The sequence below is a fragment of the Hippopotamus amphibius genome, chromosome 12, assembly GCF_030028045.1.
Source record: "Hippopotamus amphibius kiboko isolate mHipAmp2 chromosome 12, mHipAmp2.hap2, whole genome shotgun sequence".
Lineage (NCBI taxonomy): Eukaryota > Metazoa > Chordata > Mammalia > Artiodactyla > Hippopotamidae > Hippopotamus > Hippopotamus amphibius.
In genome coordinates this window covers 88,500,642-88,516,305 of record NC_080197.1, presented here as the reverse complement: position 1 = coordinate 88,516,305, position 15,664 = coordinate 88,500,642, and the positions used below count along the sequence as shown (strand labels likewise).

General features: G+C 37.7%; 1 protein-coding gene across 1 annotated transcript; it reads left to right on the top strand.

Moving 5' to 3' along the window:
* The first annotated feature begins 1,032 nt into the window (after positions 1–1,032).
* Positions 1,033–1,971, top strand: LOC130833549 (olfactory receptor 8S1-like). The gene has a single exon (XM_057703292.1). It carries the CDS (start codon positions 1,033–1,035, stop codon positions 1,969–1,971), a length of 939 nt encoding a protein of 312 aa, XP_057559275.1.
* Positions 1,972–15,664: the final 13,693 nt, after the last annotated feature.

Below are 15,664 nucleotides of genomic sequence, written 5' to 3'. Positions count from 1 at the left end.
AGGGATCTACACTGAGTCCCACGCACCTTTTCCCCCTTGTCATCTCTGTAGACTTGCAGCTGTACTTATAGCGGCAATTACATTCCCTCCTTTCTGAGTGAAAGTACCCACAGTAATTGCAAATTGCTCTACTCCAAAATAATTCTAAAATTTACCTTACAACTGTGGTCATGAGCAAAGGAGGGCAGCTACTGGTAGTGATTTCAATATGATTTCTTACACCTCTTTTAGAATAGTCATATAAAGTAAGTACAACAGCAGTATTAACAGCAACAACTTGGTCTTTAATAGAGCTTCACCATATGTGAGAATTTAGGTGACTTTTGCCTAGACTTACAATCTCAAATAATAATAACGGATAGTTAGGAGTAGGTGCTTTTTAAGAACTTTATATATAACCTATTCAATCCTAGAAACTTGCTTGGTACTGTTATTAATCTGCATTTTATAAGGAAATCCAATCAAAGAGTTTTATATATCTTGTACAAAGTCATGTAGCTTGAGGTAGAGCTGAAGTCTGAACCTAGTTTGATGCAGGAGTTACATTTTTAGCCAGTATCTCTGATGCCCACTTTTTCCCTAGGCATCAGCATCCTGGAACTAATTATGTTTAACCAAACATGACTTGCTTTTTCTCATTCCTAAGCATTTAAACACAAACTAAATGTTCATGCAAACTAAATATGTCAGAAACATTTTCCAAGAGCAATCATACGCTTTCTTAAAAATGTTGTCAGATTCACTCAGTGTAGTGTCATTAATTGCTCTCGCTAAATCTCAATTTGAGCTCCCATTGCATTGATTACAGTTATATATTTAGTCTTCATATCCATAATATTCAATGGACATCATATCTTGAGTATCTTTTTGTTTGAAGTGACTGACAAACTCAGGTTATAATAGAGAGCAAAAATATTTACTGAATAACAGTGATATGAAAAGAGAATTAATGCAATGGAAAAATTCCTTGAGGTAAACAGACCTTTGGTTCCCATGCCTTTTTACATTATTTCTAGGGAAAGGCCTTTGTAAATGGACTTGAGGAACCACAGCACTGTCACAGAGTTCATCCTCCTCGGACTGTCTACCAACCCTCACATTCAGGCTCTGCTCTTTGTGCTGTTCCTGGGGATATACATTTTGACCATGATGGGAAACTTCATGATTATGCTGGTGATCAAGGCTGATTCCCACCTCCACACACCCATGTACTTCTTCCTGAATCACCTTTCTTTTGTTGATATCTGCTTCTCTTCAGTCACTGTGCCCAAGATGCTGGAGAACCTCCTGTCTCGAAGGAAAACGATATCAGTAGAGGGCTGCCTGGCTCAGGTCTTCTTTGTGTTTGCTGCTGCAGGGACTGGGGCGTGCCTCCTCTCAGTGATGGCCTATGACCGCTATGCCGCCATCTGTCACCCACTGCTCTATGGGCAGATCATGAGTAAACAGCTGTACATGAAGCTAGTGTGGGGCTCGTGGGGCCTGGGCTTTCTGGATGCACTCATCAATATCTCCCTAGCTGTGAACATGATCTTCTGTGAGACCAAAATCATCCCTCACTACAGCTGTGAAATGCTCTCTCTCCTCTCGCTGTCCTGCTCTGATATCTCCAGAAACCTCATTGCCTTGCTCTGTTCCACTCTTCTGCATGGGCTGGGAACCTTCCTTTTGGTCTTCTTATCCTACGCCCACATTATTGCCACCATCCTGAGCATCCGCTCTACCTCAGGCAGAAGCAAGGCCTTCTCCACTTGCTCTTCCCACCTCACTGCAGTGACACTTTACTTCGGCTCAGGTTTGCTCCGCCATCTCATGCCAAATTCAAGTTCCCCCTTGGAGCTGATCTTCTCTGTGCAATATACTGTAGTCATTCCCATGCTGAATCCCCTCATCTACAGCCTGAAAAAGAAGGAGGTGAAGGTGGCTCTGAAAAGAACTTTGGAAAAGTATTTGCAACATATCAGGTGCTGAAATGAAAACAGAGGATAGTGAAGAATTGGAATAAATCTGCATAGAAAAGAACATTAGGTGAGTTTACAGGAGTAAGGAGTACTCCTGACTACTTAACATTGTCAGAGGCTACAACCTACATTAGAAGTACATGAGAGAATGACATCAAGTTATCATAGGAAGGATAGTTCACTTTATTTTCTTTTAAAGGAAAAGCAAATTATTAAGTAATGACCTTAATCTATGAAGTTTTGTTATAAACAAAGTGATTCACTTTTCTCATTCTGAAACATTTGCCTTAGTAAAATCATTAACTTCATGAATCTACCATTATTTTTATTGACTCTGGGGAATATGCTAAAAGCCACACATTTGATAAGAATGTGGCTTCCTGGATCTATAAGAGAGAAAAGTAATGGATAAGGGTAGAAGACTGAAAAATAAGAGAAGTCCAACTTGGTAGCCATAGAAGACAAGGCATAAAAAGCTAAAAATTTTGCAAGGAGACAATAAATGTACTGAGACAGAGCTCAGACTCAGATAAAATTTCCAAGAACTCCTGTATGCAGAGTGGTGGCCAGATCTCCAGTGTGAGAGGCTTCAAGAAGACTCTGTGGCTCTAGATACTTTATTTCTCACATAGTCGTCATTCCGATTTATATGTCCTCCAATTAGCTGATCTCATAGTATAGGTGATATGCCTTAGACAAGTAATCGGGTTTGATCTGATCACAAATGAGTCCTGAAACCATCTTCATCTCTCAGCTGTCAAACAACCAGTCACCGTGTAGGGGCTGGTGGTTTGCTGGTTTTAAGGATTTGCATCACTCTCACATAATTCATTGTTACCTATGAGACATAAATCCATTCTCACATTGCTTCTGATTTGTTTAATCTATATTTTACAATTGTCTAAATCACTATAAAGTGAAAAAGGGCAAAAACTAAGGAAAAATTATTGGATTTATTTAATATTAACTTGCACGTTTCTCAAGCTTCTTTCATAAATTCACTTTGTTCCAATTGTCTGTTGTAAAGACTTTTCATCCTCATCTAGCCATTTATAACCCATAACTGTGTTCTCGTTTCAACTGATTCTCTAGGAAACTCTAAACGCATTTTCACCCTCCACAGGCAACAAGATATTCAAGGCCTTATTTAGTTTCTCTGACCTAAGGTGAAGCACCAGCTAACCCTCCAAGGTCAAGCTTCTTATGGGGGAAAGTGGTTGAAGGGGAGTGCAAGGAACTGCACCCTGGGATGAAGACTAGTTTTATAGTCAGTGCACAGATGCACAGGATGACAGTGATTGAGAGAAAGATTCCAACAGACTCAGTCAATTTCCCTTTAGTATGAGTAAAAGACATGGTATCTTAACTGTATGAAGACACCCCTACAAACCAAGAGGTACTGTTTTCCTCATTGGATAGGGCAATGCCCTTGAACTTCGATGCCCACAATGTTACCCCACTGCTTACTATACTGCTTGATCAGTGAAAGGATCCTAACTAGGCCTTAGAGAGGCTCTTCTTGCCGTTCTCTCAAGGGTTTTTATGCCCATTTGGCCTCCAGAAATTTGAAGAGACCTTGCCTGCATATTGGTCTTCCCAAGAGGTATAAGTAACTGGTAACAATCCACCATATACCTGAGTGCTTATCATTGAGAGGTTAAATTTATGCGGAAATTCTCAGTATTAGTTTCCCAGAAACATCATCCCCTTAGCAGGCCTGAAGTTTCTTCCTATAAGACAGGTGACAAAAAAGACAGCAAATATACCAGAGAGGGAGACTCGCAAAGTGACAATTCATAAGTTTTTCAATTTTATCCTAGTTTCATTATGTCCTTTGCTTTTTTACCATTAAAACCTTTGCAATCTATTTTATTCCTTTTATCATTTATCTTTATTAAAAAATCACACAAAAAATATACAAACACATCTGTACAAGTTAGAGTGATTATGAAATGAATGCATATGTACTCAGTAGTCTCCATCTTAAGAAAGTACTCATTTTACAACCTCTTTGCCACTTCTCAAAACTGACACTACTCAATTTTTAATCATTCCCTTGGTTTTCTTTATGTAATTTAGTTTTGCCTGTCTCTGAATTTAAATAAATACATGTATTTTGGGGGATTTGCTTCTTTTCACTCATGGGAAGTTAACACCAGTTAGAGGCTCTGGCTTTGTCACTCAATTGTAATGTGTCTGAAATTACTAACATAGGCTGCTGCCTGACTTACTAAGGAATTCTATACCCTTTGGCATAAGATGAAAGTTTTTAGATTTGGGTCCTTAACCAAGAGTTTTGGCAACTTTCTCAGGTTAGGGGTTTAGAGACCAGATGTACCTTCTGATAAAGCCTACACTAGTGTGTAGAAGAACTGAAATGATGACCTGAATAATTCAGATGGTAAATTCCAACATCGTGAAAATTTTCAAATTCTTAGAATTAACTTAGTTTATTATTTTATTTTGATATTGTAGTATCAAAATTCAACAGAATTTGAAAAACCCGGAGATAAAAATAGTTCCTTAATATTGACTTGCTGGTTTTTCTTTGTTCCTCATTACAACTTAATTGGATTTAACACCTGAGGCTGAATATTGCCATTATGGTAAGAATGTCTGGATCTATGAAAGCATAAAAGGATAGGATGTTGAATGAGTATTTAACAGGAATTGTGTGGGAAAGGGAAGGAAGAACTGAGAAATTGCCTGGAATAGCAGGACTGGAGTTTGTTATTGTGAATCCAAAGATTCAGAGTTTGTGTTGTCAGCCAAGTCTGGTATTATGAACAAGCCTCAGAGTTCCAGTAGACAGGTCAATATATTTTTGAGAGGCCACCTGCCAATGAGGTCATGGTGAGGAGCTCAATCTGAGCCACAGAGCAGGGTTAAATCTTGGCTTGAAGACATGAGTGGACAGACTTGGATACTGGCACAGTATCCAATCTAGTGTGCTGACTAAGAGAGAGATTCTGGAGTTATGGTTGTGGCTTTATCTCTTAGAGCTATGTAACCTTGAACAGGATTTTTAAACCTTCTGTGATATCATAACAATATGATATTTCTATGGCGAATAAAAGTGTTAATACTTGGAAAATATTTAGATGTGACTGACACATACAATATACTATACAGGTTGTTGTTTACATTTTTAAATTCCATGTTAGTTCAACAAAGGCATATAGAATTCTCTGACTTGAGTGTGCTTTTTATGGTGTCTTACACATCAAGAACTTAATAAATATTTTTGGAAATAATCAATACTCAGTACAATTCAAATAATAAATTGCAGGGGCTTCCTAGGTGGCGCAGTGGTTAAGAATCCGCCTGCCAATGCAGAGGATACGGGTTTGATCCCTGCTCCAGGAAGATCCCACATGCCGCGGAGCAACTAAGCTCGTGTGCCAAAAAAATAATAATAATAATAATAATAATAATAAATTGCAAAAAGAATGATTGGATATGTGGATAAGGGAAGGAGGAACGAAGAAGAGGAGAAATGTATGATAACTGCCTCAGTAGTTTATTGGTGGTGCTGATAGCTTTTCCAGTACATGTAGCTGAGGTTCACTGAGTGACATGGAATAAAATCACCTGGTGTCAATCCAACAGGGCAAGATTCAGAGAATAAGTCTGGTAAATCTTGGGTTTAGGAATGACAATGAACTGGGGAAGAAGTGCCTGCAGGGAAGAGGAGAGCCAGCCCAGTGAGATGCAACATCCTGAAGCAGAGGACCATGGCCAGAAAGGAGGATGAATAAGCAATTTGTTACATAATGCATCCAGTAAATTTCTTATAAAGTGAAATTCAATGCATCATATAGGAAACAATAGACATAATTTACCATGTAAATGACATATTTCGAGAAAAGAGTTGTAGAAAGAATAAGATCTAGTATTCTAGGAGAAGAAAAAAAGAGAAGAGAAAAAGAAGATGAAGAACAGGAATTAAATTATGAGTGGAGGGGACTGGTTCAATTAAGGTCCAAAGTGTGAAAGAAGGAGGATAAACAGAAAGTACAAGAAAAGATGTTAAAAATTAATCCAAATAATGGTAATCATTATAGATACATGGCTTAATTCTATAGTTAAAAGACAAAAATTATTAAGCTGTGGGAAAAAATATATTATTTACAGGAGACACTTCTAAAACATAGGGAAATCAAATTTGAAAAATCAAAGGGTGGAAAAAGACATAAGACAAATATAAACCAAATTATTATATTAATATCATAAAAAACAAATAAAAAACTTTACAAGAAATAAAGTGTGTCACCCATAATGATAAAAGTTCAGGTCATTGGTTAGAAAATGTAATTTTAAAGAGGATCAAAAATTTTAATCTACAGGGAGAAGGGAATAAAAACTGGGGCCTAAGATCACTGAGGAAAACCTACTGTTACTGGGGGAGAGGAACAGAGAAAAAGTTCTATTTATAGGAAAAGCGCAGAGATAAATGTTAGGCAGCCAGAGGAAAAAATGTGCCTTATCTACAGTGGACCACTTTATGACACCATATACAAAAATAAACAAACTCAAAATGGATAAAAGACTTCAATGTAAGACCTCAAACCATAAAACTCCTAGAAGAAAACATAGGCTGTAACCTCTTTCACATTGGTCTTAGCAACACTATTTTAAAACTGTATCCTCAGGCAAGGAAAACAAAAGCAAAAATAAAGAAATTGGACTATATCAAACTAAAAAGCTTTTGCAAAGAAAAAGGTTTTGCAAGAAACAACAAAACAAACAACAAAACAAAAAAGGAACCCACTAAATAGGAGAAGAGATTTGCAAATGATAAATCCAATAAGGAATTGATATCCAAGATTTATAAATAACTCATACAATTCAATATCCAAAAAAGCCCAAGTGAAAAATTGGCAGAGGACCTGAATAGACATTTTTCCAAGGAAGACATACAAATGGCCAACGGGCACATGAAAAGGTACTCAACATCACTAAACATCAAGGAAATGCAAATCAAAACCACAATGAGCTAATCACCTCACACCTGTCAGAGTGACTATTATGATAAAGATAAGAAACAACAAGGGCTGGTGAGGATGTGGAGAAAAGGGAAACCTCACACACTGTTGGTGGGAATATAAATTGGTACAGCCACTATGTAAAACAGTATGGAGGTTCCTCAAAACCTAAAAATAGATCCAGCAATTCCACTTTTGAGTATTTACCTGAAGAAAATGAAAACACTAATTCAAAAAGATATGTAGTGCAGAGAATGGACTGGAGAACTCGAGGTTTGGGAGGGGGAGGGGGCTGAAGGGGAAGCTGAGACGAAGCGAGAGAGTAGCACAGACATATATATACTACCAACTGTAAAGTAGATAGCCAGTGGGAAGTTGTTGTATAACAAAGAGAGTTCAACTCCAGGATGGAAGATGCCTTAGAGGACTGGGAAGGGGAGGGTGGGGGGGACTTGAGGGAGGGTGGGGAGGGAGTCAAGGGAGGGAGGGAATATGGGGATATGTGTATAAAAACAGATGATTGAACTTGGTGTACCCCCAAAAAAATAATAAATAAATAAAATTAAAAAAAAAAAAAGATATGTATATCCCTGTGTTCAGTGCAGCACTATTTACAATAGCCAAGATATCAAAGCAACTTAAGTGTCCATCAAGAGATGAATGGATAAAGAAGACAGGATGTATATATATATATATATATATATATATATATATATATATATATATACACACACACATATATATACAGTGGAATAATACCCAGCCATAAAAAAAAGAATGAAATCTTGCCATTTGTGGCAACATGGATGGACCTAGAGGATATTATGCTAAGTGAAATAAGTCAGACTGAGAAAAACAAATACCATATGATTTTGCTTATATATGGATTCTGAAAAACAAAACAAATAAACAAAGAAAACAAAACAGAAATAGACACACAAATACAAAGAACCAACTGGTGGTTGCCAGAGGGGAGAGGGTTGGTAGGTGTGGAGGTAACCTCCACACGAATGAACCTGAATGTGAGTGGCACGGCGGAATTAAGAAAATTCACACAAGAGTATAGTAAAGCATGGGGTTAGGGGACTCAAGACCAAGTCAGTCAAGAGTCCTGAGCTCTGATTCCCATGGCATATTTATTGAGAAAGACCAAAAGCATTCTAGCAGAGACCAAATTATAAAACAAAATAATGAAAAACACAAGGCATGAGACTTCAGAAGAGCCAAAAACAGAACACCTTGTGTATATTATCACTACTAGGGAGTATAGCAGCTTCAACTGGGAGCTGGCACCATCAGGATTCGTGACTGACTTATCTCAGTCGGTTTTCCTTTGAGATTGGTTCTGTTTTCAGAACATGTTTACAGTCACTCAGCCGTCATGTGCCCTCCACAGGTGTTTCCAAGTTACTGTCCTCTGTGTCCTCCCTGGTTTCCCACAGGTAGGGAGGGCAGACGAAATAGGTGAGAGGATTAAGAGGTACAAACTTCTAGCTATAAGGTAAATAAGTCATAACGATGTAATGTACACGAAGGGAATGTCAATAATATTGTGACAACTTTTTACGGTGACGGTTGGTAACTGGCCTTATTGTGGTGATCATTTCATAATGTATAGAAATATCAAATCACTATGTTGTACACTGAAACTGATATAATATTGTATGTTAATTATAATAAAAATAATAAAATATCAATAATTTAACAATTAAAAAAGAATTTCAAAAGACTTCTTGTCAAAAACCATGCAAGTAAGAACAACATGGAGTAAAAATTTTTATTTGCTAAAGGAAATTGTCAGCTGAGAATTCTCTACCCAGCAAAAATAACCTTCAAGAGTAAAAAGTTAACAGACTTTCTTAGCAAACAAAACATGAGAGAATTCACTGCCATCAGACCTACTCTATAAAAAAATTTCAAGGTAATTCTTCAGACAGAAGACACATGAAGTAAGTTAGAAACTTGGATTGACACAACAAAATGGAATGTAAAACTAGAATAAAGAAGGCAAAATTTAATCTTTAAAAATGTTTAACTTCTCTAAAGTACAACTGACTGTTAAAAGCAATATTAGTAACAATGAATTGTGTGTGTATATGGATGTAAAAGTGAAATGTATGACAACAATGGCAAAAGGATAGGAAGAAAGAATTAGGAATGAGTGTGACTAGGTCATTACACTATATAGGAAGTGGCAAAATATTTTTGAAGGTAGATTCAGATTGTTTAAAAATGTATATGCTTGATCCTAGGGGAAGCATTAAAAAAAAGTTTTGAAAGAGCTACAAATAAGTTAAGAAAGGAGATAAGATGTATTCTTAAAAATAATCAATTGAACCAAGAGAAGGCAGAAAAAGATGGGAAAAAAAGAAACAGAACAAACAGAAAACAGTAAAGAAAGTGGTGTATTTTAAGCCAATCATATTAAAAATTATTTAAAGTGTGAATGGTCTAAAGACATCCATTAAAGCACAGATATTGTCAGACTTCACTAAAAAGCATGCCCTAACTATATGCTATCTACGAGAAACCAATTTCAAATATATGACAAAAATAGGTGGGAAAAAAGTGATGGAGAAAGATATACCATGGAAGACTAACTAAAAGAAACCTAGAGTCACTATATAAATTTCAATTATACTTCAGAATAAGAAAGATTATCAGCAATAATGTAACAATACATAATGATAAAGGAGTCAAATCTCCAAATAGACATAACTCCATAAATGCATATGGATCCAAAAGCAGAGCTTCAAAAATAAATGGGGTACACAGAAATTGGTGAAGTACAAAGCCATTGAGTGGGTCTCTCCACTGAAGCAATCATTAAACTGACAAAAAGCAACAGAAGCAACTTTGTTGGAACTCTGGAACCTAGTCAAAGACTTATGGCAACCAAGAGAATAAAGAAAAGAAGAAAATGGCTGCTAAATTTCAGTAAGAATGTATTGTGGTGTTTTCACTTTCCTGCCTACTACCTTCTATCCCCAGCACCAGTGGCTGTGGGGTTGGGGCACATGATTTTGATTCAGCTTACTGGTGCTAGGATGGGACCACATAGATCTTGTTTTCAAAAAAATGTGATTATATATTTTGACTCATCTGGTGGCTACTTGTGGGACCAGAACACAGGCTTTGATTTACCCCCTATGGCTGATGCTGCTTGTCAGGCAGCTTCTGTCAAAAGCATTTAAACATTCAAACTACCTGTAGACACCTGGGGCAATGGATGGTGGGTGGAGCAAGCACAGGCAGACCAAAAAGTCTGGTGAGAAAGAAGCTGAAGAGGAAGATAATTGAGGTAATAAGGGTTTTAAAGGCCAGCCATATATACCCAGAAATATGGAGCCCAGTACACATTTCCAGGGCTGGATGCATCCACAGAAAAAAATCTGAGAGAAATCCAGGCTTGCACTTCACTTCCTGTGTAAGTAGGAAGTGAAGGCTAAGACAGAGTTGTAGGCAGCTTGGCTAAGTATTGAAGGATACCTAGAAGTAGAAGGTAATTCCTTAATATGATAAAGGTTATTTATAAATAACCCACAGCTAACATCATATTCAATGGTGAAGGATTGAAAGTTTTCTCCCTAAATTAGGAACAAGACAAGGATGCCCACTTTCACCACTGCTATTCAGCACTTTGCTGGAAATTTTAGTCAGAGTAATTGGCAAAAAAGGAAATAAAAGGCATTCAAATTGGAAAGAGAGAAGTTAAATTGTTTCTATTTGCATATAACATAATCTTATATATAGAAAATCCTAAATATGCCATAGATGATGTGATCTTATATATATATTTAAAAAAAGAAACTTCCAAAGAACCCACACAAGAAATTACTAGGCCTTATAAATGAATTCAACAAAGCAGCAGGGTACAAGATCAACACACAAAACTCAACTGTGTTTCAAAAAAACCAGCAATGAACAATCTGAAAAGAAAATTGAGAAAAAATCCATTTACAATAGCATTCAGGAGAATAAAATACAAGGAGATAAAGGACATATACACTGAAAGCTCTAAAACATTGCTTTGAAAGAAATTAGGGAATACCTAAATAAATGGAAAGACATCTTATATCTATGGATTAGAATACTTAATACTAGGCTTCCTAGGTGGCGCAGTCATTTGAGAATCTGCCTGCCAATGCAGGGGACACGGGTTCGATCCCTACTCCAGGAAGATCCCACATGCCGCAGAGCAACTAAGCCCATGCGCCACAACTATTGAGCCTGCGCTTTAGAGCCCATGAGCCACAACTATTGAATCCATGTGCTGCAACTACTGAAGCCCATGAGCCTAGAGCCTGTGCTCCACAACAAGAGAAGCCACGGCAATGAGGAGCCCATGCACCACAACAAAGAGTAGCCCCCACTCACTGCAACTAAAAGAAAGCCCACACACAGCAAAAAAGACCCAACACAGCCAACAAAAATAAATTAATTAATTAATTAAATAAATTTTTTAAAAGATAACTATAATTCTTCAATAACTGAACTCAAAGGCATTGAATCTTGTGATCTAGTGGATAAAGAATTAAAAATGGCTACTTTGAGAAAACACAATAAGCTACAAGAAAACACTGAGAGATAATTCAATGAAACCAGGAAAAAATATATTAATAAAATGAAAAATTTACCAAAGATATAGAAATTATAAAAAAGGACCATACATAAATTCTGGGGCTGAAGAATGAAATATAAATGCAATAGAGAGCATCTGCTGCAGAATAAACCAAACAGGAAACAGGATAAGTAATCATGGGATCAGGGATTTTGAAATAACCCAACCAGAGGTGAAGAGAAAAAAAAAGAACAAAAAAGAGTGAAGAAAACCTGTGTGATCTATGGGTCACAAAAAAAAAAAAAAAATCATCAATAAAACAAATATTAGAACAATCAGAATTCCAGAAGGATAAGAGAAAGAGAAGGGAGAATAAGGCTTTTTTAAATAAATAATTGAGTATGTCTCAAACCTAGAGAAAGACTTAGACATCCAAGTTCACAGTCAGTAGATTACTCTATTATCTCAATGCCAGAACCCTTCTAAGAAACACTGACACATTATATTGAAACTGTCAAATTTCTAAGATAAAAAAAAGAATCCTTAAGGCAGCCAGGGGAGGGGGTTGGAGATTGTAACAAAGGAACCCCATTAGGCTATCAGCAGATATCTCAACAGGAGAGAGTATAATAACATATTCAGCATTGTAATATGAAAATTGCTATCCAAGAATACTAACTATATGTCAAAGTTATCCTTCAGATATAAAGAAAAAATAAAGACTTTCCCAGACAAACAAAAGCTGAGGAAATCCATCATCACTGGACATGCTTTGTTCAATCTGAAATGAAAAGATGCTTATCAGAAACATGAAAACATGAAAAAGTATACAACACACTGATAAAGATGAAAAATATGCAGTCAGATTTAGAAAACTACTTCAACACTAGGATGGTGTGTTAACCACTCAATTATAGTATAAAGGCTAAATGAAAAGTGTTTAAATAATAAGAATAGCTACTATAATTTGTTAATGAATACACAACATAAAAAGAGGGAAAATGTGACAAAAAGTATAAAAAGGGGGGAGTGAAAGAGTGGGACCTTTGTAGGCAATCAAAGATAAGTTATTATCAGCTTAAAATGGACTGCTTTATCTATGAAATGTTTTATGTAAGCCTCATGTCAACGACAAAGCAAAAATCTAGAGAAGATTCACAAAAGATTTTACAGGGAAAACATGACATACCACCACGGAAAGCTACCAATTTACAAAGGTAGGCAGAAACAGGGAGAAAAAAACAATGGAAATAAAAGACATCCAGCAAGCAATCAACAAGATAGCATTAGTAAGCCCTTACATATCAATAATTACTCTAATGTAAATGGATGGAATTCACCAATCAAAAGGCACAGAGTGGCTGGGTAAATTAAAAAACAAAATTGAACTATATGCTGCCTATAAGAGACTCACTACAACTTTAAGGACACACATAGGTTTAAAGTGAAGGGATAGAAAAAGACATTCCATGCAAGTGGAAGAAAAAGAAAGTAGAGATAGTGATACTAATATCAGGCAAAATAGAGTTTAAGCCAAAAATGGTAACAAGAGACAAAGAAGGTCATTATAAAATGAAAACGGGTCAATTCAACAAGAAGATGAAACAATACTAAATATATACAAACCCAACATTGGAGCACCTAAATATATTAAGTAATACTAACAGATTTGAAGGGAGAAATAGACAATAATACGATAACATTAGGTAACTATAAACTGACTCAGAAATGGATAGATCATTCAGACAGAAAATCAACAAAGAAATTATGAACTTGAACAACATAATAGACCAAATGGACCTAACAGACATTAGAACATTCCATCCAACAGCGGCATAATACACAAGTGTGTATGGAACATTCTCCAGGATAGATCTTATGATAGAACACAAGCCTTAGCAAATTAAGGAGATCACATCAAATATTTTTTCCAACCACAGTGGTATGAAACTAGAAATCAACAAGAGGAAACCTGGGAAATTTACAAGAGGTTGGAAACTAAATAACATACTACTAAATAACCAATGCCTCAAGAAGAAATCAAAAGGGAAATCAAAAATATTTTGAAACGAAAATGGAAACACAATACACCAAAACCTACGCATTGCTTCAGAAGCATTTCTGAAGGGGCAGTTTACAGAAATTTAAGAAATTAGAATGGTTACAAATAAGGAAGATCAAGATGGTAGATTAGGAGCACATAGAGCTCACCTCCCCCCAACAAACACATCAAAAATACATCTACATGTGAAACAATTCTCACAGTAAACCAACTGGAAACTGGCAGAAGATCTCCTATACAACCAAAGCTGCAAGGTAGACCTCCACGTGACCAGGTAGGACAGGGGAAAAGGCATCAGGATAGGACCAGTGCCCCTAGGAGGGATCTGTAAAGGAGAAAAGGTCCACACAGGCAGACCCACATCCCATTGCTTGCTGGGAAATCTGCTGGGACAGATAGAGGGGCTGGAGAATCCTAGACTCTACTCACAATGAGTGTGCCAGTGCTTGCTAGCTAACAATCAGGGCAAAGAGAGACCTATGTTGGAGGCTGCCACCTTGCTGCATTTCCCAATCTGAAGGGGTGAATGCTCCACACTATAGACTGGCACAATATCAGGGCAGAGATTTAGTCTAGCTGCACAGACAGATCAGGGTGCCTGGGGTGTGATCTGGGCTGAACCACAGAGACCATTGTTAGTGCACGCATGAGGGCAGCAGATCCAATGGGGCAGGCATTGTCAGCACGCACACCAGGCAGTGGCTAAGTGCTGAATCTCAGGCAGACAAGCCCTGGCAGAGGACTCAATCTAGCTGCAGGAAGATAGCCCGGAGGGCCTGGAGTGTGGTCCAGAGGGGAACAATGGAGCCCACTGCCAGTCTGCACACAGCGGCATAGGCTTTGACCACAGAGCACATGGTCAAGGTATGCTCGACAGGGGTGGGTCCAGCAGCAGTGGATACTGTCAGTGTGTACATTAGCTGGTGCCACAGAAAGGCACAGTGGCTGGGCACTAAGTCTCAGGGGGACAGGCCCTGGACAGGAATGTGCAATGTTTTGTTTCCCCAGCAGGAATGCTCCAACTCTACCCACTCCACACCACAGCATGGAGCTAGATCTGGAGTGGGTGGGTCCCAGGAGCGGTCCACAAAGGCATCCCAGATCCCAAGCAGAGCACAGCCACCTTGATTCCTGCAGTCACAGCACCTCAGCCCTCAGCCCCAGTTTACTCCACACCACAGCCGAGCACTAGGTCTGGGACAAACAGAGAAAGGGATGAAACCTTAGGCTGCTTCTGGACACAACTACAGACATGTGTATAGGTGGAGCATAGGTTCACTGTGACAACACAGGCCTCATTTGCTTCAGTGATCACCTCCTTTGGGGGAGGGCACACACTCAAGGGCAATGAGCCTGATCAAATCTAACCCTCAGTGTTTCTAATTCAACAACTGGGGAGCAGACCCCACTCCAGAAAGGCAGTAACAGCCACAGAGTGAAAAAGAGGCCACACTCAATATCTGGTAGAGGCTCTAGACACCACAACACTAATCACGTGCCCTATCAAGGTGATAAGAGACAGCATACTCTGAGGAAAGACGTGGTTGGCATCCATACCAAAACCAGCCTTTGCAACAAAAATGTTGGACTCACAGTCTGCACAGGGATGATCCCATATAAAAATACTCCTTCAAGACCACAGGAGATAACTGTTTCTCCTAAATTCACAGACAGAGAGAAAGTTAAGTAAAATGAAAAGGCCGAAGAATAACTCTCAATTAAAACAAGAGAAATCCCCTAAAAGAACAATTAATTAAACAGCCCTCATCACTCTACTAGACCTGAGTTCACAAACGGAGTTAAAAAAACTGCAAAAGAAATTAAGAAAGATTATTAACAGAAATGGAGGTCACTGTAACAAGGAATTAGAAACTATAAAGACAACCAGTCAAAATTAGATAATCAATTGCATAGATAAAACCAATTTAGAATCAATAAACTGTAGACTGAATGACATGCTACTAAAAACCAGTGGGTCAACAATGAAATCAAAGAAAAGAATCAGAAAATACCTTGAGACAGATAACAATGAAAACACAACCTTACAAAATCTCTGGGATGCAGCAAAAGCAGTTCTAAGAGGGAAGTTCATAGT

Bases quoted from the DNA above. Each gene is read 5' to 3' on its own strand.
- LOC130833549 (XM_057703292.1), top strand. From the start codon at position 1,033: ATGGACTTGAGGAACCACAGCACTGTCACAGAGTTCATCCTCCTCGGA.